Source organism: Cricetulus griseus (assembly GCF_003668045.3).
Source record: "Cricetulus griseus strain 17A/GY chromosome 1 unlocalized genomic scaffold, alternate assembly CriGri-PICRH-1.0 chr1_1, whole genome shotgun sequence".
Classification (NCBI taxonomy): Eukaryota; Metazoa; Chordata; class Mammalia; order Rodentia; family Cricetidae; genus Cricetulus; species Cricetulus griseus.
The window spans coordinates 23,622,026-23,648,048 of NW_023276807.1; the positions used below are offsets into that span (position 1 = coordinate 23,622,026).

The 26,023-nt window shown below is 38.1% G+C and overlaps 1 protein-coding gene across 34 annotated transcripts in view; it reads left to right on the top strand.

The window, feature by feature from the left end:
- Rims1 (regulating synaptic membrane exocytosis 1) overlaps positions 1-26,023 on the top strand; it is a 474,432-nt gene that overhangs the window by 273,014 nt on the left and 175,395 nt on the right. For 28 of the 34 annotated variants that reach the window (XM_035453175.1, XM_035453153.1, XM_035453156.1 and 25 more), the window contains exon 1: positions 16,711-16,810. The exons of the other annotated variants lie outside the window; for them this stretch is intronic. In XM_035453175.1, coding sequence (XP_035309066.1) covers positions 16,711-16,810 — 100 coding nt within the window. Of the gene's footprint in view, positions 1-16,710; positions 16,811-26,023 lie in introns of those variants that run through there. 34 annotated transcript variants of the gene reach the window in all.

Consider the following 26,023-nt stretch of genomic DNA (forward strand, 5'->3'; position numbering starts at 1 on the left):
TGTGCTTTTATGCATTATATTTTGTGTTTCACCACGTGGTTTTTTGAGTTTATTTTTCAATTTGTCCTATGAACTTAAACATGGAAGACATTATCAGATGATAGAATTGGGCAATTGGAAAAATTGGCATGAGCATTAACACCCAAGCATTTTACCTATCTGATTTCATTTCTTTTTTTGTTTACAAATAACACAGAAAGGGGGAGAGAGAGCTGTGTATGGCTTTGATGAGGGAAAGGTAAATATGATTCTTCCTCTTTACCAGTGCTTGAGGAGTGATTTCAGGTGCTGTTTGCTTTGGTTGGAGGAGGGAGGGAGGTGAGAGAGGTATCAGAGAGAAAGACGGGAGGTGGAGATCTAAAGTGGGTCTGGACTAGGCCTCAGCTACTTAATCATATGTGAAATTTCAATCCTTGGAAGAGGTTGAAAGACATTAACCCCCTCTCTGTCTGTTGCTGTCTGTCTGTCTGTGTCTTTGTCTTTCTTTCTTGTGTAACATGATTCCTCATTTCTAGTGATACATTGAGAAAAATATGTTAATCATAAAGAAGGCTAGACTCCTAGTTTCAGATTCTGGCTGATACATTAAGTGACCAAAAAAAAAATCTCCTTGATTCTAAAATCAGAGATATGAATAAAAGGAAATTCTATAAAAAGGAAAGAAACTCTATAAAAAGGAAAGGGTTTAAATCTTTACATCTAACATAATTATATCCCATAATATTTCTTTCCAAATTAGTCCTCAGCTAGGGATATTAGTCATTTAGTGGCATCTGATACAAGTTTCTGTTTTTGACTCAGGAAAACTAACTTAACATCTGCACTACATCCTTAAAAATAAGCATACAGTATTCACATGTGATATGTGGTAACTGTATCAATATAGAACATCTTAAAATAATTAACTACCAGTCATTTGAAGGGGAAATATGTGTGCCTCCCAGTCCATTGAGAAAAAAAAAACAAAACAAAAACACTTGCTGTTGAAGATTTCATGGTCACCTAATTTTATCTCGGTAAGGTTTTCTTCAGGATCCTTGTAAAATGCAGAATCATACTGCAGTGCTCTGACCCATTTTATCCGGTAAATGAAAAGGTTGTCCTTACTTTTGGTTCAATTTAGCAGAATCACAAGATCTCAGGAGAGAAAGGTACTCTTTCCATTCACACCCTCCTGCACAGAGAACGGAATGTGGACGTTCAGAGCTGCCCAGTCCCATGCCCTTGAGGCTTCTTGCTTGTCCTAGCTCTTCAAGAATGGAACACATTTTGTTTCTAGTGCCAGCCTAGGGTTTTGAGAAGTGTTTATTGTCAGGCCAGCTGCTTGTCCTGCTTGTTCATGGAACAGTCTGTCTCTCTTGCTTCTAGTGGATTTCTGAGACCAGTTATGGAATTTGAACCTTGCCTTGGTTATTAGTCATGTGAGGGATAGTGTTGAATCTGACTCTATTCCAGGCCCTCTAACTGAAAGTTTGGCTTGCAATATATGATCCATGTCCAGGATGGAGGTGCTTCATCTCCAGCTGCTATTGTCAGCCACTTAGGGGAATTATCATATTAGAAATCAAAATATACCTACCTTCCATATTGTTCTTTATATACTGCAAGGTAGCTCTGATTTCCTGCCATTCTGGATTTAATGTTTATTGCCTGTGGCCATCTTCTTCGCCTCCTCCTCTTCCTTCTCCTCCTCTTTCTCCTCCTCCTCTTCCTCCTCCTCCTCTTCCTCTCCTCCTCCTTTTTCTCCCCCCCATCTTTCCCCTCCTCCCACTCCTCCTCTGTTCCTCCTCTTCTTCTTTTTCTTCCTTTTGCATCCCAACTGACATGTCCAAATTTAGTTTCAGAACACTAAGGCTGCTATCTACAAGATGAAATCGAGGTTGTATTAGTCTCCTAGGACTTCACAGAAGTACCATAGTTGTGGTGGTTTAAACAACAGAAATGTATTTTCTCACAGTTTGGAGGCCACAATTCCCAGTATAGGTACAGATAGGGCTGATGTCTTCTAGGAGGCATGAGGGAAGAGTCTGATTTTCTAGCCTATGTTTGACTCTTTCTGTGGTTTTATGTTATTTTCCTCACTGTGTATTTGTATATTCATTTCATTTTTCCCTAAAGACATTAGTCTCTCATGTTAAGACTCCTTCACAATGTCCTCATTTTAATTTACTCTCTTCCTTAAAGATGAACTAAGATCATGGCATTTAGGCTTTCAGTAAGTGAGTGTGGATAGTGACAAATTCTGTGACAGAACAAACATTTGAGGAAAACAAATTAAAGTAAGGAGTTTTTTTGTCTCAACGTATCATGCTATCACTCAGTCTATAGCTCCCAGGTATATTGATACTGGGCCCAAAATAGGGGAGACGTTGTTAGCAGGAGTATGTATGTGCAGTGGCTGGTCAGTTCCTGGAAATCAGGAAGGGGTGGAGAAAGAAAAAGAATGAGGATGAATGAATATTTTTATGACAGAGTTTCTTCCTGAAACCCCCATATTCCATCTCAGCCACTTGCCCATGGGACAGTGTGACTCAAATTTAAGATGGGTCTTCTCCCTTGGTTAATCCTCTGCAAATACACACCTAGTTGTATGAGTGCTAATTTCAGAGGTATGTCTCAATCCAGTTAACAACAAAGGTGTCTGCCCATCTGTCTGATATTCAAACATATTTACTTAAAATATAACAATTTAACACTTCTCCCAAAAGTTCCATGTCCATCTCATAATTGCAAAATTAATTTAGATTATCTCCAAGAGTTCTTTTGTTATTTTTAAAATACTGATGATGATGATGATGTAGGTATGGGTGTATCTGCCATGGCAAACATGTGAACATGTGCAGGTCACAGGACACAGTTGTAAAATCAATTCTCTCCTTCTTCGTTTATGTGGGTTTCAGGACTAGAACTCAATTGACAAGCTTACTTAGCAAGTGCCTTTACTCAATGATCCATCTCACTGGCCTTAATTCCCCTGTTTTTTTAACAGATCCCACATTGTTCAAAAGTTGAAAGTCAAAGTCTCTTCTGAGACTAAAGGCAAATGCTTGTGAGGCTCTGTAAAAGCTAAAACAAGTTACATACTTCCAGGGTACAATAGCATGAAGTGTGTATTTCCATTCAACAATGGAGGACTCATTTTATGTTTGAGTCAGTGCTATAGTTTGGCTGTGAAATGTTTCCCCATAGACTCATACAATTTCATCCTTGGCCCCAAGCAATAAAGCTGGGTCATGAGGTTATTAAACCTTTGGGACTGTGTACCTGCTAAGAGAAGTAGATCACTTAGAGTGGGCTGTGAAGACTATCGTCACTCTAGTTCTAACTTGAACTCTCTTTGTTTCTCATCTACACCATATGGGCAGCTACTGCTGTAAGATCATCCGCTGCAGCCTGACCTGAGACCATAGTTGAGTTCCCTATCCTGACAGACTGTACAAACCAAAATGGGTCTTTCCTACCCATTTAAGTCAGGTATTTTCTTACAGGGATGTAAAAATAATTAACACTGTGGGTGTTTTTAACTCTGAACAAGTAGTGGACACAACATTAAGACAGAATTCTTACTGTGGCTCACAGTTTGAGCTGTTTTGGGTCATGGTTGGCCTGGCCTGTCTATACTTTAGACCTGAGGCAAGGAGGGACATTGAGGAGGTAGGAACACAGAGTAGGATGTACCTAATGGAAGAGAAGATATGGAGGGGAGGAAGAACTGGTTGGCTGATCAGTTGAAGGAGAGATCTACTAGTTGTTTTTCTCATTTCCCTTTCTGTATTCATATTAAATCAGTAGTGTGATTTACTATATTGGGCACATGTCAGTCCAAACAAGTTCAAAACCAAGGGCAGCCATCACAGTATCATAGTAAGTTTTTCTCATTAATAAGTTCCATGCATATTTAGAATTCCATGTGCCTGGGGAAATGATCAAAAAAAATAACTCAAATTATGCTTGGGATATAGAATAAAGAGTGTAAACATATTTCTGTATTTTAGAACTCCAGACCAACACTTGGACTTCATTTTCTTACAGACTAGCAGAAACAAATTCTGCCTAGGATGGCCCTGTGGTGCTTGAGACTTCACAAAGGGGATTGGGGAACTGAACAGTGGCATTTAAAATACTTGAAACAGATCTGGAGAGATGGCTCAGTGGTTAAGAGCACTGACTGTTCTTCCTGAGGTCCTGAGTTCAATTCCCAGCAACCACATGGTGGCTCACAACTACCTTAAATGATGGTGCCCTCTGCTGGCATGAAGGCAGAAGATTGTATACTAAATAAATAAATAAATAAATAAATATAAATAGATAAATACTTGAAACAGGGGTTGTAAAGATGGCCCAATGGTTAAGAGTGCATACTTCTCCTTCAGATGACTCAAGTTCAGTTCCTAGCACCCATGTTGAGTGGCTCGTAGAAGCCTATAACGCAGGAGATCTGATGCCTTCTTCTGCCCTTTAAGGGAACATCACATATCCATATTCACACATAAAAGCACACACACACATTTAAAAAAACAAAACCTGCTTTTAAAAATATAATTTTCGGCTGGGTGGTGGTGGCACTCGTCTTTAGTTCCAGAACTCCAGGAGGCAGAAGCAGGCGGATCTCTGTGAGTTGGAGACCAGCCTCGTCTGCAAGAGCTAGTTCCAGGACAGCCTCCAAAGCCACAGAGAAACCCTGTCTCAAAAAACCATATATATATATATGAGAAATGTTTAAGTTATCCAACTTTGATGTAACAATTGGAACATATAGAAGACCATTCAATACAGTGGAGGTTATTCTCACAACTTATCATTCCAGTCGTTTTGAGGTAGCATGCCTAATGAATGGAACCCTAACTGTCAGTTCTTTAACTTCCCACCACAGTCCAAGCCTGCCTGTCTTGTGCTTCACCTTTGCTGGCATTGTGCTCTTGGTGACTGATTAGTAGTCCTTCCCCGACTTTCACATTTGTCACCACCTTCTCTGTCTCAATTTCTTGACAGCATTCTGCCCCTTAAAGTGCCCTCCAGTGCCAGGACTTAACATTCGTCTCTTCCTCCCTATTTCTCCTGCAGTATCTTGAAGTTTTGTTTAATGTTGTGTTTATTGTTGTGGATGTTTGTGTCTCTAGAGGGAACCATATCGTAAGTTAGAGTGGTTATATCATTTTTCTGTACTTATATTCAGTTTTACTAATGAGACAGCTTAAAGTTGCTTAAATGAAACTACAGTTTTCAAAGATGAATACATTTTTAAGTTGTAGAGGTGTATACTTGATTAAAGAGAGAAGATATGCTAAAATACTACTGTGAATAATTGAGTGAGGAAACAATAGTTTTTCCTGCCATCTAAGTCTTGGTGTACCCCTCCAGTTTATTGATTTAATGCATTTGGAATAAGTACTGCAGACAATAAGTGCCCGTATGCTGAATGATAGCACTTTAAATTTGGGGGCATTGCTCAGTGGTAGATGATTTGCTTACCATGGAGGAGGCCTTACTTTCTAGTTTCAGAATTGTGTTTCTTTACTTTATAACTTGGAAATCAATTTTTTTGAAATATAAAGAAGAAACTGTGATATTTCTGCCATTAAATATTTATTTAGTGAATATTTTAATGCAGTAGAAAAGAATTGACTATCCATAGGTAAATTTATAGTAAGCATTTAGAAGAGAATTACTCTTAGAATTAAAAAGGATGTAAAGCAGTCTTAGTAAGGCAACATCAAAAATAGCAATAAAACACACAACTTAGTGTGAACTGACTGGTAGCTGAATGGCAAGAAAGAAAGGGAGTTGGAAATGCAATTGCCATAATACCTCTAAGGAATAGAGAACAAACATTAGATTTGGGGGCTGCAGAGAATTTGTTATTTGAGAAATTATGGATTCTGTTGGAGCGTATGAACATTTAGGAAACCATCAATTAAATTACACATGTAAGACTATGTATTTCTCAGTAAGTGGGGAGTTGAAATTATCTTGGGAATTGCTCAAATTCAAGTAAACCTGATGTTTGGAACTTCCTTTAAGGCTAATTTTTCTCTTTCGTGGACTGTTTTTCCATTTCCTGACCTCTTCTGCTACTTCTGCTACCTAAATATTCATATATGGAAATCAGAAACTAGGCCCTCCATATGGAAAGAATATACAGTATTTGTCTTTCTGACCCTTTGTCCCCTTACTTAAAATGATATTTACAGTCCTGTCATCATGACTGCTTACACCCCCCCTTTTTCCAACTTTATTTTTGTTTTGGTAGAATATGAATTATTAATTCGATATTAATTCTTCTGGTGAAAAGCTAGGGATAGTAAAATACTGTCGATTAATCATCATCTTTTAAGTAATAGTGTCTTGGGCATATAGTCTGTGCTTTAAGTCTTCCACTATTTCCTGTACTACATCACAAAGATGGAAACACAATCCTGGGAGATGAACATGAGCTTCTTCCAGCCCTTTTGAGTGGAGGAAATTTGGTCAGGGATTGCTTCCCATAGCCCAGGCTGAGACTAATCACACCTGTCTCCCTGTTTGTGAACCACTCTCACCATTGACTTTTCTCCAGATTTTAACTCAGTATCTGTTTTACTTACACTCTATTGAATGACAAGTTTTAAATATCCTTTTGGCTTAGAGTAGAGAGGAAGTAATTATGTGTGTGTTTATATCCTTAGAATCTCACCATTTTTCAAGAAGAAAAAAATTAAAGATAAATAAGGGAAGGACAAATAAAACACTTTTCTTTTTCATTTCGACATAGTATAGGCCACAGAAAACATTGATCTTTGTATGATTTACGTGGCAGTGTCTTAGTTGCTTTTCTAATTGCTGTAATAAAATACTCTGACAAAAGCAACTTAAGGGAGAAAGGACTTGATTTTAATTGCAGTTTGAGGTTTCAGGCCATTGTGCAGGAAGGCGGTAGGGGCAGAAGCTTGAAGCATCCAGTTCCAATCCACAATTAAAAAGCAGCAAATGAATGCTGCTTCACACTTCTACTCCTTATTCAGTCCAGCACTCCAGCATAAAAAATGATCCTTCCCAGGCTGGAGAGTTGGCTCAGAGGTTAAGAGCACCGACTGCTCTTCCAGAGGTCCTGAGTTCAATTCCCAGCAACCACATGGTGGCTCAAAAACACCCGTTATGAGATCTGGTGCCCTCTTCTGGTGTGCAGATATACATGGAAGCAGAATGTTGTATACATAATAAATAAATAAAAAAACAAAAAAACATTTTTAAAAAAATGATCCTTCCCAATTAAGGTTGGTCTTCCTGCCTAAAATAACCAATTATTATAATCTGTCACAGGTATGCCAGGACGTTTGTCACTTCTAGACTGATCAATATTAACCATCACAGCACTTCAGTTGCAGTTAACTTAGGGATATGTATCAGTCACTTTTCTGTTGCTGTGTTAAACCACCAATGACGAAGGCAACTCGTAGAAGGATAGGTTTAGTTGGGCTTTGTAGTTGCAGAGGGATCTGAGTCCATCACCATCATTGCATGGAGCATGGCATCAGGTAGGCTGGCTTGGCACTGGGGCTGCAGCTGAGAACCCACATCCTGCTCAACATGTGTGAAGCAGAGAACACACTGGGAATGCATTGAAACCTTCAAGCCCTCTCCCCACAGTACACCTCTTTCAACAAGGGCTACACCTCCTAATTCTTCACAAACAGTTCCACCAACTGGGATCCAGTATCCAAACACATGAACATTTGGGAGCCATTCTCATCCAAACCATCAGATTCCACTCCTTGGACTCCATAGGCTTGTGACCCTGACATAATGCAAAATGCACTAAGCCAACTTAGCCAACTTCAAAAGTCCCCACAGTCTTCTAGACTAATGGTATTTAAAAGTTCAAAGCTCGAAAGCTCTTCTAAGACTCAAGGCAATCTCCTAGCTCTTGTCCCCTTGTAAAAATCCAAAAGCAAATTACATACTTCTAACATTCAATGATAGAACACTACCATTCCAAAAAGAAGTGAGTGGAGATGTATTGTGGAAATCCTGGGAGAAAGCAGGGCTGAAACAGCAAGAAAACTCCAAATCCTTAGCTCCGTGTCCAATGTCAAAGGGCTTTTGTGGCTCCATCTATCTAGCTTTACTGCATACAACATGCATCACTCTCTGGAGCTGGTTCCACTCTAAGTACAGCTCTCCTTAGTAGATCGTCCATGGCTCTGGCACCTCTTCTATGTGGTTTGAGCTGTGAGCCCTCAGCTGTTCCTGATAGCATGCCGTTAGTCTGCCATCATGGACTCAAACCCTCCAACGTCCTGGAGTCTCCAGTGCACTTCAGGCTGCACTCTCATAGCTTCAAGCAGTGGGCTCTCAAGCCCTCTTGTCCTCTCAGGGGTTTCATGCAAGGGCTGCCCTGCCATGCATTGCCTGGCCTCATTGGCTCTCCTTATCCCAGGAGAAAGATTCCACAAACCTTTTCCCTTGTATCTCTCATGACTCTAGAGCCAGAACTATGTGGGCAACACTGCTCATTTTGGCTGCATGCTCGAGGCTGGCCCTTTGAACTAAGTTTGCAGAAACTTTTCCCTTTTTTGTTTTGTTTTTAGGAGTAGGAATTTTTTCATAGCTCTTTACCTTTCACACATTAGCAGTTAAGCTGGGAGGAATCTTTCCCTGAAATCAACCTTCCTTTTGTTCCAGTGTGGATCTAGTCTCCCCTTTATATCCTTTAAATTTCCTGGTGCTGTTTTTGTCTTCAAACTTTTGTATTTGGTTTTGACACATTTGCTCTTATTCATTGTAGATCAACATGTAAGTAATTACTAATAACCATGCCACAGAGTCAGTATTAGGCCATCTTGACGATTCTTCCACAAAAAAAGAAAAAAAATTAGTCCATTGCTTTTTACTTTATCCTTGGGTAAAATTTTAGGACAGGGCCAGGAAGCAAAAGAGCTTTTGCCAAAATACAACAGAAATGGCCTGTAGTCCATTTAAAGTCTTTGCTGTTCACATAGTTCTTAGTACTGTGATCTTCCAAGCTCCTTCTAGGATGGCCCATGAATTTCTGCTTGCAGCAATCTGATTTTTTTTTTGCAAAAGTCCCAAACTCTTCCACATTTATTAAAAAAACAAACAACAAAACCCAAACAAATAAAATAAAAAACAAATAAAATAAAAAAAGAAAAGAAAAGAAAAAAATAACCTGAAAATGGACAACCCAAACCAAACCCATGTAGTTAGATCTGTCATATCTGTACTCAATTTGTGGTGTCAATGTCTACATTAGTTACTTTCTCTTTCTGTGATGGAACACACTACCACAGAAACTCATAGAGGGAGAGGTTTGACTGGAGTTCACCGTTCAACAGTGATAACAGTCCATGACTGTCATAGTGGGGAGTGTGGCTGCAGGCAGGCAGGCAGGCATGACATAGGAGCTGTGGCTGGGGGCTCACACCTGACCCAAATTGGAAGCTAAGAGAGCATTGGGAATGGCCTAAGTCCTTAGAAAATTCAAAGCCCACCCCAGTTACATACTTCCTCCAAGGCCACAACTCCTAATCCTTCTCAAACATTTCCACCAACTGGGGACCAAATATCCAAACATAGGAGCCAATGGGGGTCATTCTCATTCAAACCACTGTGGTAGACTACTATTCTCAGAAATCACTAGTTGTGATTTTACTTTGTTGAAAATTTAAAAGATTTTATTGACTTTCAAATAGGAAAGGATAGCACATAGATACAAAAATAAGTAGAGAAAATACTACATACAAATAATTAAGTGAAAACCTGAGTTTCTGTGTAGCATTTCTTCCATGCAGCAGCAGAATAGTCCGATTCTCTTGTTCACTGTGTATGTTCTTTATAACTTACTGTTTGAAACTGTCATGTTTTGCCCAACACTCATCTTTAGGTTTCTAAGTCTGTTGTTTTCTTCACGAAGAAATAAATTCTGTCTGTGACAATAGTAAGAAATGGAATAGCCGGGTAACACAGTAATAAAGAAAGCACCATTGATCCAGTCAATATTACTTGAATTGTAGCCCAGCAAAGACAAATGAATGTATCCCATTAATGGCTTTCAAACATACAAATAACATTTGCAGATGCCAATATAACAAAGACAAAAAGCTACCCAGGACACCATTTGAATCTCTTTATAGCTTATAAGAATATGGTTGCCTAACATGAATAAGTAAAAAACAACAAAGTCTAATTTCCCTGAAGAAATTTAAAATAGAAGAATAAAGATGATGTTTAAAAAGAATAAAGATGATGTGTGAATGAAAAATTTCTAAATTCCATAAATGAAATAGAAAACAAGATTCAGAAATGTACAGGGTAAAGTTCAAGCACCTGCCTGTGGGTAGTCAGTACCTGTAATGGCTAGGAGCTTGGGACTCAAAACCACAGAGGATCAGAAGAATTTTGTCCTCACTTTTGTGGGAACAAAAGGGTCCGGGCATTGAAATTAACATTTCTTCCTAAGTCCAGGACCTTTAAAAAGTGCCTTGTATACAATGGAAGGAGGATGCATCTTAAAACTTCACAGACCTAAAATAGATGCATGTTCTGTTTTCTCACTGAACCCGAGGTATCAAAACCCTAAGACATCAAAATCTCATTCTGATCCAGAGGTGGATGTTTCAGATTGGATTTATTACATAGACATTGTTCTTTAATCCTAAAATAGGATATATATGCTTGATTTGACTTTTGAATGGTGTTATCTTGTTCTGTCATACCTTTCTGATCTAGCCCTAAGTGTAAAACTTTTCCCATGCCATTGATGTTACAGAGAGTAGGCATGGTGCCCAGAGAGTATATTGTATGGCTTTGTCAATTGTGCCTTTTTTCGTTTTCTATTTTAAAACATTTATTTAATCTCTGTTATTATCTCTATAATTCCCCCCCTCTTTCTCTCTCTGCACACACATGCATGCAAATGTGCGACAGACAGACAGACACACACAGAGTATTGGATGTGTGTGTGTGTGTGTGTGTGTGTGTGTGTGTGTGTGTGTGTGTGTGTGTATGTGTGCCAGTTCTACAGTGCACATGTGGAGGGAGTCTCTTCTACCTTTATGTGAGTCTGGGGATTGAATTCAGGTTGCCCTTTGCATGACAAGCACTTTTTCCAACTGAGCCATTTTTGCTGCTGCCAACCCCTGACTTCTTTTCTATCATTCATGAAGAAGGATACTAATGGCTGAAGCATTTGCACTTGCTCCTATCTTGAAATGGTGAGCTTCTGGTTGTCCTTTAAATATCTCCTTCTAATGAAATTCTGGATTTTAATTTGTGCAGCTTTATTAAGACACCTATAGAAAACATGTTGATCAGTCACAGACACACATGGGAGGCAACCCCTCAAATGTCACTCCAGGAACAGGTCCTGCCATTATCTCCCTGATATGTAGGCATATTTCCTCATCTGTCTCCCTTTGTGCTGTACCTAATATTGCTACAGTTTTATCTAGAAGCTTTAGAACTCTGCCCTTAGAAGGTAACACAAATTGTTGGCCAATACCTGAAGATATATAAATCCAAGTATGTTCTCATATGCATGCACACTATATATGGTACAATTATTGAAACTAGACTACAGTTCACACACAAGTACATAGCTTTGAATTTGAGTGATGTGGAATAGAGTTCCTGGAAGGCACCAACTACATTGTCCTTTTTACCTTTCCTAAAGGCCTTTTCCAGTCTATTACTAAATTTGATTATAGTGTTCAAATCCCCTTTATGGGAGACATAAAACCTGATGAATATAACTTGAAGCCTCTTGTCTCAGAGAATTACAGATTTGACCAATTTTATAGATACCAAAAAATTTGAGCTAAATACATTATTTACCCAAATCCCAAGATTCCTTCCTCCTCTCATCAGAACTAAGATTGCCTTCTCTCCTGCTATTGTTATTCTGCAAACTGTTATTTTGAATATTGACGTCATTGTTTAGACACATGTAATTTGATCTGCTTGTAATATGTCAGTTAGTTTTTCTTTCTTTCAGTAGATTTTTCATTTTATTCTTTTTTGTAGCTTAGACTCAGGACAGTTATGTCCATGTGGCCATGTAGTGTTGAATTAATAAAAGACATTAATACCTAAGTATGCACATGTGAGTCAGGATGCAGAGAGCTGGGCTGCTACTTTGGAAGCTTGATCACATGCATTCCAATGCCAGATCAGGACTTGTGACATATGACAGTGTCTGCTCTTAAAGAAACCATAGCAGCATGACCCTGGACACCACTTCTAGATCAGTTAAAAACAGAATCCAGTACTTTCCTGTCTTTCTTATTAATCACCATATTTTAACAATTCAAAAAAAGTATTAACAATGCAAATATTCCCTAGCTGCTACTAATATAAATCAGTTGCCAAAAAAGAGAGGTAAGCATGTATGCTCAAATTCGTCTGACTAGTGTTAATGGACTAACAATGTCCTTGATGTGGTACTTCTCAACCTTTACTGTTGAGGTGCAGTGAAACTCTTTTATAAATGAAAAGAGCATGCAGCCATTTCTGAACACAGTTGATTTGGTGTTGTAGTCAATGTAGTAGCACTACATTGCTGTGTCATCTGTGGGAACCCGTCTTTGTGGGCCTTCAGTGGGAACCCCTGACTTGCCAGGTTCATACTTGAGAAGAGGACTGTGGATTGAGAAAGGGCAGGAAAAGACACAAAGACAAAGACAGAGATCTAGGATAGAGTCAGGAGATTAATCCAGTGAATACTTAACACCACAGGTTTATTCTCCAACTTTCTTAAGTACTACAACCACAAGGGGGACATGGCAGAAGACTTCTATTATCATGTATGAGGAGCAAATAGACTTTCTTCCCTTTATCCTCCAAGTATTTGGTAACCACACCTGTTATCTGGCCTTGAGGGTCAAGAGTGAACACTCCTGAGCCTAAGTCTGTTGTTACTTAGATAAGACATCTGCTCCCAAGACCAAGACACCCTGCAGTAGTCAAGCCTTTTGGTCTTTTGACTTATTAAGGACAGTTTTGAACTCTCTGACCTTGAGGCAAGAAGAAGAGGAGCCATCTTTATGGGCCCTGACAATTTGGGGTGTTTTCATTTTCACTAGTACCCACTAGTTGCTTCGTAAACCAGTGTTTTGATATCAGAGCATGGCAGTATCCTCTAGAGTTTCAGGAAAGACCTAAGCCAGTAGCATATAGTGTGTTATACTTCACGAATACTCAATGCTTCAGTCATAAATCACTAAGAACACAGTCCATGTTGAATATGTGAAAGAAGTTACTCTTTGGACCTAACTAAAGCATTGTTAGCACGGCTGGTTGATGTTACTGTTGAATTCAAACTCTGGCTGTGCAACTGACTTGTTTTATGTATCATCTGTAGTGCTGTAATTATTTAATATTTCAAACAAAAAGCTTGGTCTGAGTATTTTTTCTCTTTACTCTAGTGCCTAATGTTGTCAATCTTCAGAATTTGGGCTTGGTGAAAGAACCTAACAGATACATGCATGCAAAGAAACTTGAAAAGAAATCACAGAACAGTGTCAATGTAGGGCTTTCCTTTGAAGACTTCCAGAGAAGCTTCAAAGATGAAAAACATCCATATGCTTTGGGTTTACTTAAGGAAACTGGCTCAGAAGAACTACTGGGAACTTGAAATTATTTTTCTTTATAAAGCTTTATGTGTATTATATTTTGTAAAGATTAACACTGTTGGTCTTTCCAAGGCGATCTGGTATTAACACAAATACAGATTCAAAGGCAATGTATTTATGCCTACAATTTGTACTGCTGTTGTCTCTAAGTGCCAGTGGGTTCATATAATACAGCATGACTTAGAAATAGATATAGCCTATCAATACACTAGCAATGTGTTATATCTGACTGTCCAGTCTCAATTCTGTATTCCCACAAGCAGATCCTTAAGCTGTATTATTTAGGTATGTTCATTTAAAACTGCCCGGAGTTGGGATGGAAACCCATATTGGTATGTTGAGCTCATATTAAAAATTTCACTTTCAGTACTAAATTTATTTTATGTTTTTATTCACATCTTCATATTAAAATTTTCTCTTCCAGTATCAAATTTATTTTATGTATTTATCCACCATCAAAAAAGTCCATGACAGGATTAGAACTTGAAAACAAAGTTATATATTCTTTCTTAACTCTCATCCATTACCTGAAATTTCTTCTTCCTCATTCCCTTACATTTAGCCTTTCTTGTTTTTCTTTTCTTTGTGTTATACTATACCCACATCTACACTTTTCACACAGATAAACACTAATAATTGGCTAGATCACATAGATGAGAGATAAAATGGGAGTTTTCCTTTTTGAGATTTTGTCATCTCCCCTAATATCATACATTCTAAGTCAACCCATTTTCCTATAATTTTTTTTTTAATTTTCATTTTTAATTAGGGTTGAGTTGTGTAGGCCTTGGATCTGGTTAATTTTGGTTTGTGATATTTTTATTTGCTTGAGAGTTTTTTAATTATAAAGTTTGTAAAATTAAAGATAAAATACTGAAAATGAAATAGAGACAGTATTTTAAAAAAAACTGGTGTTTGTCTATAAAGAAAAATCTGTTTTGTAAAAATGATTGTAATCCATTGACTATTTTAACTGAGTCAGCTAAAGAAAAATAGAGATGATTTTTAACTTTTAAAGGCACAGGAAACAGTTGGAAGTAATCGGCATTTGGCGCACATTGTTTTGACAAGAGTTTTCTTAAAACTTAGACAAACAGTACAGTACTTTGATAATTACTTTAAAATGCACTGGAAAGAGATTTGGGATCTGGAAATCAGAGTTTGTTGACAAGTACAAGGACAAGCACTATAGGGATAAAAGAACTAGGATGTGGTTAATATGTCAACTTTCAAAGCATCGACTTTGGACTATATATAATAGGCCAAATGAGTATTTTATGCGTGCGCGAGTGCGCACACACACACACACACACACACACACACACACACACACACACACGAAGAAAGAGTCTAGATAGGAAGTCATTGAAGAGAGTCCTTAAAAATTGTGATGAAGATGCTAAAAGGTAGCTCTTCCCAGTTGATGACTTCTGGCAGAGTTGGGGATTGACTCAGTTATCTTTAAGGGGCTGGCTACTGGGAATTTGACCATACTTCACACAAATTAGACTTTGTGGAGTTTTTCTTTTTTCTCTCTTTCTGTCTTTGAGAAGGGCACAAGGATGGGAGGGTGGACCTGGGAGGGATGGGAAGTTTGGGTAAAGAGGGTGCATTGTATGTAATTGCCAAATAATCAATAAAATATTATGTTGATAAAGGAGGAAGGAAGGCAGAGAGAGAGAGAGAGAGAGAGACTCTGAGCACAGACCAGCTCCCTGGAAGAGGTTTAGATCAACGGTTGCATCTGGAAAGGACACTTTCCAATCTGTTGAGCTGCCTACAGGCTGTACAGTGTGCTCTAGGTTCTAGATTTTGTGAGTTGTCATCCATGCTGTGGTGGTCATTGACAGTGTAGCTGTCTTTGAGCCTGTAAGTAACCCCTCACCCGTGTTCCTGTAAGTAACCCTAGTAAAACTCGTTGGTTCACCAAGTTGGACTTTGGTGATATGCCTACTTCAAGTTGTCATGCAATAGATGTGTGTTGCCCCTCTTCAGGAAGAATTTCATAAAAAATTCTCCATCTTGGATGATTTTCAGAATTTACTATGAAATACCTGACTCTGCTTTAGGAACGAAGAAACATATTCAGATATAAGGGCGTTGGAGAGTTTTAACTTTTATCATATCATTTATATTAAAATCCCCAAATGGTAAATATGGGGAGAAAGATATTCAACATCATATGCACCTATTTGTTTAGGTGGAATAAATCACAAGGTAGAAAGGTATTTTTTTCATATCGTGAGATCATGAATATCATCTATCCAAATATCCAAAATTTCATCTTGGAATTGTTGTACTATGGACACATATGATATCAAAACTTCTAGGGACATTTTTAGAGATTCTTCTGATAGGCAAATAAAACAAAAGGAACCTGTTTTATAAGTCATGTAATAAATAAAAATACTTTATGTAAAATAAGTGGCAGATTTAAATACAGCCTAATTTTATTCATTTCTTTAGGAAGTAATGCAGAAGTTTTTCTTTATAAATCTAATATAAAACTATAAGAAATGCTCCCATTTATTGAACTTAATAGTGCTATGCAAAAGCCAACGACTAAGGCTTCCAGAAATCATCCTGTGGGCTAAAGGCCATTTCATTGTCATAAAAATCCTTTATTTAGCCCTCTCTACAAATAAGCTCACAGCAGGAGAAAGGACACTAGTTAAAGTAATTTGGGCGATAAGTAAACATAAGGAATGGCTAGGAGCATAGTGTCATCTGGCAGAGAGCTTATTTCCTGAATCCTGTGGATCTGCTTAAAACCCAGCAGAGATGCCAATATGCTTCTCCTTGGTAAATGCTACCAGTCTTCACACCACCAGGCCTGTGGAGGTTTGTGCGTGGTATTTTATCCAAGCAATCTTTTGGGTAGCTGCAAGGTGCCTGCAGTGACCTGAGTCAGTCATGCAAGGAGGCTTTCCTGTGCTCACACCAATGCTTTCCTTTTCCTGTTGCTCCTCTTGTTCAATGGTAGAAGCAAGGTGATGGAGGAAGCAGTACACACTCTTCTCAGATAAGATCTTCGGCAGCAGAGAGTTGGCATTCTTGGGCTGGATTTCTTCTCAAGGGGGCTATGATGTGTGCGTCTGGGATACCTGTCTCCTCCGAAGGGTGGGAAGAACTGAGGTCTGTAGATTCTGAAGTAGAAACAAGGGAGACCCGACGAGCAGGTGCTGGTGAGTCAGGGGACCGGTCACTCTGCCTTATTTTCCTTCTGGTTGTACCCAAATCTATATTAAATACCCTTATTGTATCCATTTTCACCTGGTCTAAGTATTCATGTGTTTTGTACAAAGTACAGAGTAATTTGGTTGCATTTTCTAAATGGAGCAACTATTCCAGTTGTCAACCTTTAATCTGTTTCTCTGAAATGAGATCACAGGGTTTACAGGATAGCCTGAAGGTTCTAAGAGGCAATCCTGTTTATGATTTCTGTTCCTGTGAACTAGTCAAGTAAAGACTTAATGATTAGGAAGCCAGTTGTCTGTGAAACCAAAAACAATAATAAATTGCTTAATTGTGTATGGGATTTATATTTCAGTAGGTGTGTTCATGCTTCGTGATCCCAAGCTAAAGCCAGGACTGAGGAATGTGACAAGTCAGTGTCATCGTTTATGGAAATCATTTCAACAGTAGGAAGGTTGTGTCACCTTTTCAAAATAATGGATACTGAGTTTCAATAAAACAAACAAACAAACAAACCTGATTCTTTAGTCCTCACAGGCCTTTACCTAGACTCTGGTACCACTAGGTTAAATAATCCAAGTGCAACATGCTTGAAATTGCTGATGATGTTAGCTTTGTCTGTTGTCTCTCAAAGGAAATCAGTGTACTGCACTTTGGGTAGCTCTGGAGTCACAGGTAAGGGTTAGTCTGTGTGGTCTGACACCCAGAGGAATCCTTGACTCTAAAAGTGGTAGGAGTTGTTTCAAATAAGAACTATTTGAAATAAGTAGATGTTGTTGGCATAAATTTCTAAATCAACAGAATCATAACAGGGGGATTTTTTTTCTGCTTCTGTGTTGTCAGTCTTCACTTAATGACATCTGCCACTTTGCATGAGATCTAATGGTATGCAGTATCCAGAAATGATTGAAAGGCAACTTTACAAAAAGGTCAACAATAGTTTTCTTTCCTAATATAGATTCTTTGTTTTTACTCTGTAAATTGGATGTAGTATTTCAGAGGCCTACTTCCTTTATTAAGGGCTTTTTTTTTCTTTTAAGTACAAAATTTGTTACTATTTGATAAATTCCCTTAAGGCAATTAAGGGAAATCAAGGAAATACACAAATAAAATTAATAAATGAGGTAGGATGAGGGATAAATACTAGATTAATAACATTGAAACTCAGTTCATCATAAAAGTTAGCACATAATAAGTGGTACATAGGGTGAGAGAAAATAGGACATAGAAGTATGTGAGACAATCCTTAAAGCTTTCACACAGAATCAACATGAGGCTTTAAATGTGCTTTAACTTATTGACTGGGCTTGTGAAATCCATGGAAAGAAAACACATGTTTTTAACTACAGAAAATGAATAAATTGCTGAACGATTCAGCTGTCCTCTACTCCTCATGCCTGGTGCTGTCGTGAGGTCTATCTGTAGACTGTGCCCTGTTGGTGTTCCTGGGGACAGTAACATAACAAAGAAAACAAGTTCAGCAAGCTGTATCCAAGCTCCACTACCTGCTCCAAAATGATCACCCTGGAATCAGAATTGGGAAACAGATGTGGAAGATGATAGAGCCCATCAAACCAGCCCACTACCCCTTTTCAACAAGCCACTAGCAGGGTCCACATGGAAGTAAAGGTCAAAAAATTTTGCAGCCACTCTGTAGGTCCAGTGATAATATTTCATACTGGTAAAGCCAAGTTCAGATTCCAGCATACTGTGTTTAAACCACATGACTTTGGGCAAATTAATAAGATTGCTAAGTCTCACTTGTGTGTAATGTAAATTTACCATATCCCTATAAAATAAATGAATTAAATAAAGTAACAATACTGTGTTTGGCATATAAAAGGCTTTCAATTATGTATTGCTTCTTTTCTTTCTCGTGCTACAATTTACTAAACTTTTGACTGACATCACTTTAAAGCACACCTGGAAGTTTGTGAAAAGAAAAGGGAAATTTCCTAAAGATCCCATGTAAGGCTAAAAATAGATTCTTTAAGAGGGGGTATGTATAAAGTAGTCAGTTTGTTAGAAGCTGGTATTTTTAAGTTGTTATCACAATTATGAGTTCAGTGCCGATGTTTTTTCTCTTCATAAGATTCTTTTTTTAAAAGGCAAGTTCATGCTATTTAGGTAAACAGCACATTTGTCTTCAATTACTGGGGAATTATCCCATTTCACCCTGTGTTATCATTTTTCAGTTCGTATTATGAAAAAAAGTAAAAGTTGCCTCCTCATGCCTCTCTAGACCTGACGTGGCTTAGGGGAGTGTATCAGTGTCTGTTATGGCTTCTTGAGGCTGAACATTTTACCACGATTAAATGTAACTGGGAAAATTTTTTTCGGCTCTTTTCTTTTCCTTTTCTAATGTTAACATCATCCGTCCATGCAAGGTATGATATGGATGGAGTAAATGTAGGTGAATTACTGACAAAATGATGATTTTTTTTGCCTGAATGACAGTTCTGTTACTCTATGAATCATTTGACCATGGCTACCAGTCTTTTAATATCACAAATATAAGCGTGCCCCCCCCCCATGCACAGTTTCCTGTATTTGTGGCTGTCCTTTTGCCCTCTGGAGCGGAGCCATCAGCAGTAGGTGGATAACACAGGAGAATCTGAACAAGCAGTTTTCTCCTGTTCCCCACAGTCCTTCCTGTGCTTCTGCTCTGTGTGTCCCAGTGCAGTTGTTGTCACTGGGTGCCGTTCCTCGTTTAGGAAAACTGCAGAGGAAATGATCTGTGACGTTGAACTTGGTAGGACCATTTCCAGGGGTTGATAATGGGATCGAATTATTTCAGGTGAGTTTGGGGGGTTTAAAGTTAGCCAGGGTCTGATCTAGTCTGTCACTGGAGATCACAGATAATCACCATGAAGTGTCCCTGAGACAGGATCAGGAGTAGACCAAGAGCATCTGCCCGAGTCTTTCTCTCTCACTAGCTTCCAGGGACCACAGTTTTGTCTCTGGCTGTAGGAGAGGAGCAGCCTCCATGTGCTACTTTAGGAAATGGTTAATTGTGGGGCAAGAGTGCTTTGCTGCCTGCTGCCGTGAGAATCACTTCAGGACAGCACAGAACGGCAGAGATTCCTGCAGTAATCAATGAGAATCTGCATGCTGCAGGAATCTGATCTGATGACAGCAGCACTTATGGCCTTGTTTAGTGTCACCATTGTGTAATGTTGGGCACTGCAGGCTTTTCGGGGGGGGGGATAGGGGCGGTCATTGAGAATCCAAGGACTAGGGGAAATTTTATTTAAATTTTGCATGTTGGTAGTTTTTTTTTTTTAAACAGTGTTTTTGGGCTTCTGACATCCCTAGCTGGAATTTAATGATTTGGTGTCAGTAGCACTTAGTTAACCATACCTATGCTGCTGTTTGGTTTGCTGTGTTTCTGCAGTTTCTACTACTTCATACGTTGCATTCAAGAAGAGGTAAACCAAACTATAATATTAATCATAAGATGGATATAAAGCTAATGGAATTGGTTGTTGAATTATTCAAAAGGGTAACATATTAAGATGCATCATTTAGGTTCTATCAGAGAGTAAGTCATACTTTGCTTCAAAAATGGAAACTACATAAATATATAATATTAAAATGTACATGATCATCCGGTTGTGTTATGTGATGTTTTTCAAATTTTGAATGTATATCTGAAGTGCTCATTGAGATGTATGTTTTTCAGTATTATATTTAACTCACAACTTGATGTCTGTATACAGTCAATTTGGGGAGCATGCCTTTTCCTTCTTTGATTAATCAAAGGCATTTTGTTTTCATTGTTTACAGAATTGTGGAGAAGGTTTCAATGCTTGGTCTTAAAAATAGAAAAGTTGAAGCTGCATGCAGATTGTTCTTTTCAAGGGTTTGGGCAAAGGCTGCTGAGGCCTGGTTTCTTCATAGCTGTAGTCCAGATTGTAGATCACTTCAGTGGACATGGCTGTGTTTTTGTGGGTGTTAGGCTGTGAACTAAGAAGAATAATGATCATGTAAGGGGGAACAGAATGCAGACACTCAATGGAAAGGAACAGCATCCTCTTTCAGGTCAGAGATTTGAGTGTGTGACCTTGGGGATAAATAAACACTAACCTCTTCTGCTCCTGCTTTATCTTTCTGCACCCCGAGAGAACACTTTACTGCTGTCAGTGGGGATGGCGTAGCAATTTTAAGGTGTTCCAGGTTGTCACATGGTGATTTCTGTGTAGAAACAATATTGCTTTCAGACATTTAAAGAGATGTGGTTTCCTTAGTAACCCCCCTCCTCTTTATCCCTTGATTTGTAACCTCTGAGATGCTGTAGATTTTGTAGAGGTTGAAAATAGCTTTTTAAAAATTAAGCTAGTAAATCTCTTGGCTCCATTGTAACTACTTTTCCCACTACAGATTGAGTACTTTTGATATCCTGACCATACTCTCCGGTAGACCACACTGCTTAGGGGGAGAAGGTGTCACATGATTTGCTGCAATGCTTTGAGGGTTGAGTACAAATAGGCCCAGGAGTCATCCTAGCATCTGTCAGAGCTGCAAGCTGCCTGGCCGCTCTCTTGCTCCCTCTCAGGTTCAGTAAATCTCGTGTTTGAGATGCTGTTATCTCTTCTTAGTGAATGATTTTAAGAAGTCTACTTCCTGCTAGGGGCACTTTCAAAATCCAGAAGATCCCAAGCAGGTGGGAAAATAGTAGCTACATTCCACTCCCAAGTTTAACCTAACCGAATGTGCCCTTTGAATTAATATAAGAGTTTATTGTAAATCTAACCACATACTTGAAGACTGCCTTATAACTGCTTGTTGATAAAGGTCACACATTTTATGTTCATGGTCATGCTCATGTCTTGTTACTCACAGACCTTCCCCATTATGAGAGCAATCTGAGGCAGGGGATAGATAATTCATGGTTCTCTCTCTGTATATACGTAGCAGACAGGAAAGAAAAAATGATGTGGCTGAGTTTTCTGTCAAGCTCTGTGGATGTGGAATGATTTACAATTTCTACTCATAAACTTAGGAAGCTAGAAACTTTTGGTAAAATGATTCTTCATCCTTGGCAATTGTACATTCCGTCATCTTTCAACTTTCTATTGCATGTGGTCCTCTTATTGAGACAAAAGGGATATTTTCATTTTGAAGTACTGGAGACTATGAAGAATGATGGAAGTCACTTGGAAACAGAACGTGGTAAACAAAAGCTCATAGCCTTCCTTGTACTTCACTTACATAGATACATTGAGTGAATGAAAGAAACACATGTTGCCCTCAGCTTTTCTAGGGCAAAAAGAATGGGCAGAAACATTCCAGTTTATAAAGGTAGAGCATTCAATGAAAGAATTATTGGTTATTTTATGATATACATTCAGAGGGCTTCGGTCCAATGCTGGTTCCCCAGCTTTACGACTAGGGTCTCCATGCTCTCACATCGCTATATTGTATATATAACATATATCGATGTAAATGCACACACACACACACACACACACACACACACACACACACACACACACACACACGTCTATATCTATATACATTTCAAAGTTCCAATATACAAAACATGAGTAAATGGTGATTACAGACATTTAAGCTTTAATCAAAGAGATTAGGAGTGACTGAAAAGTCAAATGTAGCTGAGTGACTTCTAAACAGGTCTTTATTTATATGAATGATCTTATGTCATCTGTACCTGCAAGCTCAGTGAGGGCCTCCTTCTGTCCAGAATGCCAGAATGACCTTGCAGATGGGATTTCTTTTGACAATAACAATAGGCTTCCTCGACATTATACTCTTTAGACTTCAGATGCTAGTTTTATTTAAAGAATTGACATTGACATTTAGTTTACCAATCTCTGTCTCTCTCTCTCTCTCTCACTCTCTCTCTCTCTCTCTGTCTCTGTCTCTCTGTCTCTTTCTGTCTCTTTCTGTCTGTCTGTCTCTCTCTCTCTCTGTCTCTCTCTCTCTCTGTTGGTTTTTTGAGTCAGGGTTTCTCTGTGGCTTTGGAGGCTGTCCTGGAACTAGCTCTTGTAGACCAGGCTGGTCTAGAGTGCTGGGACTAAAGGCATGTGCCACCACTGTCTGGCTAGCAATCTCTCTTTTGTTGTTGTCTACTACTTTGGTGTATTGTTGTTGTTACATTTTGTCTTATGTGGAATTTTCCTGTGATCAGAACAATGCACTAAGGATGTGAAAATCATTGATAAGTGAAGCACAAAAAAAAAGAGACACCCAAATAGTTATGAAATCTGAGTACTTTAGAGTATTGATGAAAACATATTGTTTCTAATGAGGAAGAATTGCTCTTTGGCATTTTGTGCCTGAAATGACCTTTTTCTGACTTTATCATAGTCTTTGAAAATTCTCCAGATTTTTCTTGGTTAGTTTAACAAAACTAAACTGCAATAGCTGCATTTTTATGCTTATTATGTATGTCCGCATGTAGATGCTTGACTTCAACTGCAGTGAATGCCATGATAATTAAATCAAACAAAGATTGCAGTAGGACCAAAGGTTTTGTCTCTCGGTGTCTATATCTGTCTGTCTGTCTGTCTGTCTGTCTGTCTGTCTGTCTGTCTGACTTTCTCTCTCTCTCACTGTGTGTGTGTGTGTGTGTGTGTGTGTGTGTATGAATTATATCTTTGTCACTGAAGCATTAATACACCACTTTAATAAAAACAATAGAGCTGTATGTTTTTGGTTGAAATTATAGTAACTAGCAAGATGATGCCTTTTGTTGATATTGTTCTCCTTAGTAGTTAATGAGGAAAACTGTCCAGGCTAGCACAATATCTATTTCTTCTAAAATTCAATGTTTTGACAGTAAAATGAGTTAAAACAATATTGCTATTGAAATTCTTTACAAATACATCTAAAAACTGTGTAACAAACATCACATGCTAAAATCTAGTTGGTATTCTTATTCCCACTAGCTAGAATAAAAGACTCAGTTTAGGGTACTGTTGGTTGGCTTTGAATTTGAAATTGAGCTCAGTTTTATTTTATATAAATGTAAAGTAACTGTAGAAGTGGGCATTGGGGGTTGTGGCTCAGGGTAGAAGACTTGCTTTGCATATGTTGAACCCTGTTTTGAGCCCCAGTGTAAACAAATAAAAAAAGACAAGTTCTAGGTATGTTTTCAAATATGAGGGTAAATTAATATTTTATTACTGGGATTATTAAAATCTCTTAGTCATTGTAATTTAGTATTTCTTGTGACTTTTGTGTTTCTAGGGCTCAGTCTTGCTTTTTGTTATTATTTGTAAACTTTAGGAAAACGACACAGTTTATATGGTTAGTAGACTTGTTAGGTTATACATGACATACTTGTTGTATAAATTATTTAAACATGCTTTCTTTATCAATAACCACAGTGTATCTCCCTTGAAAAAGGTGGAGTTTTTTTAAGGATTTATAAGGTTTTATCAGAAAAGGAACATCAAGTGAGTGCTGTTTCTATGACCGAATTAATACTCAACTCATTGTTTCAAAAAGTAATTTTAATTTTCACATTGAATGTCACTGAAAACATTAGAAGGCATTGCTGACACTGTAGTTTCAGTCCTTTTAACCTGCCTCCTAGATTTTCAGCTAAGATGAGATTGTTTATTTGGTTTGCTTTTACTGGAGAGGCATTAAGTTTGATTAAGAATCTTTAAAAGGCATTTTGACTGCTGACAACATAGGGCATTGTGCAGAGATCATTTAATCCTGCTGTCCCTGTTTTTTCATACTTCATTCACAAAATGTCAGGAAGTCGTCGAACACTCAATGGGAGAAAAATAACATGAGCGCATTCCATTTTTAATAAGTGATGAATCTGACACATTATTTGATAAGCACTGACTAGCTGTAATATCCCGATTGTGATGTGTTAGTGAGGAGTGATTTAATTTTAGGATTTTAAGGTTATTAGCTACAAATGCTTTCATGATTGAGAGCTGGCTTTTCTAAGTTAGTAATTTTTTTCACCAACTAGCTTGAGTTATTGTTACTACATGCTTACATTATTTTAATTAACATCTTTCTCACTAGCATTGTACAGTTTTCTATGCCCATAAGGAATTTCATGTGTTTTCATCTATGTTATGCTCTTTTCAGTTCTTAGCGGATGAATGCTGTTCTAACATCGGGACGTGATCTTTATAAGCAGGTGTGTCTGTGTCCATTTTTCAAGGCAGTATCACTCATGGTTAAGAACATACAACTATGGATAATACCAGTTTTGAAGGCAGATATAGGCTTGTAAACAAGTTCGTTTTCCGTCTTCTTTTAAGTTTCTTTCATTTTCTCATCCATTCTTAAGAGCTGCAAGCTTCTTTGTGCTCTCCCGCTTTCTCTTGTGTAGGGTGCAGCATCAAGAGTCTTGTCAGGCTGAATGCAAAAGATACCTTTGGAACTGACTGCAACACTCGTAGTGAGAGCCTAATGGACTTTTCAAGGAATAAAGTCTAGGGCTTTAGAACTTGTGATATTGTTTTATCCCAAATGGGATGCTTTCCTACACACCATTTCCCTAACAGCTGTAGAATACTTGATTATGGACTTGTGCTATTTAAACTATAAACTAATGCCTGCACATTAATCCCACTCCAGTTGTTTTCCTTTGCATCCAAGACATTCTGAATTTGTGGATGGAAAATGTGTTTTCTTTGTGAAAATAACGTTACAATAAATATGTTAAGGAACATTTGCGCATACTCAGTGAAATAAATTTAAATCCCACTTTAAAACTTACCAGTTTGCTAGAATATAAATAAATAAATAAAGCCCTAGGAAATATTCATAAAATATTCACCTGGGAAAATAAATGTAGAACACTAGGCAGCAAACTTATTCATCAACTTGTAACACATTATCTTTCAGAAAAAATACTATGGATTACAATACACACAGCCTTCATAATAAAAACAAAGCATTTGTTCAAGCACACATTTGTTCTTTCTGATATTGATACCAGAGAGCTGTGCCTTCCACATCATCTCATAATGACACAGGCAGTAGCTGTGCAGACCACATTTTAAGAGCCACATCATCACCAGGATGCATACAGTGAAATGCCTGGTATGGTGATGGCAAAGGATGTAAGAAATGGGGAGGCATAATTATAATTCAGAAGTGTGGCCATATAAGGAGAGTGTTTAATTCAGGTTTATTTTATAAAGTCTAAATTGGACATTCTGTGTATCTTTTATGCATAAATTATTAAATTAAGTTAAAAATGT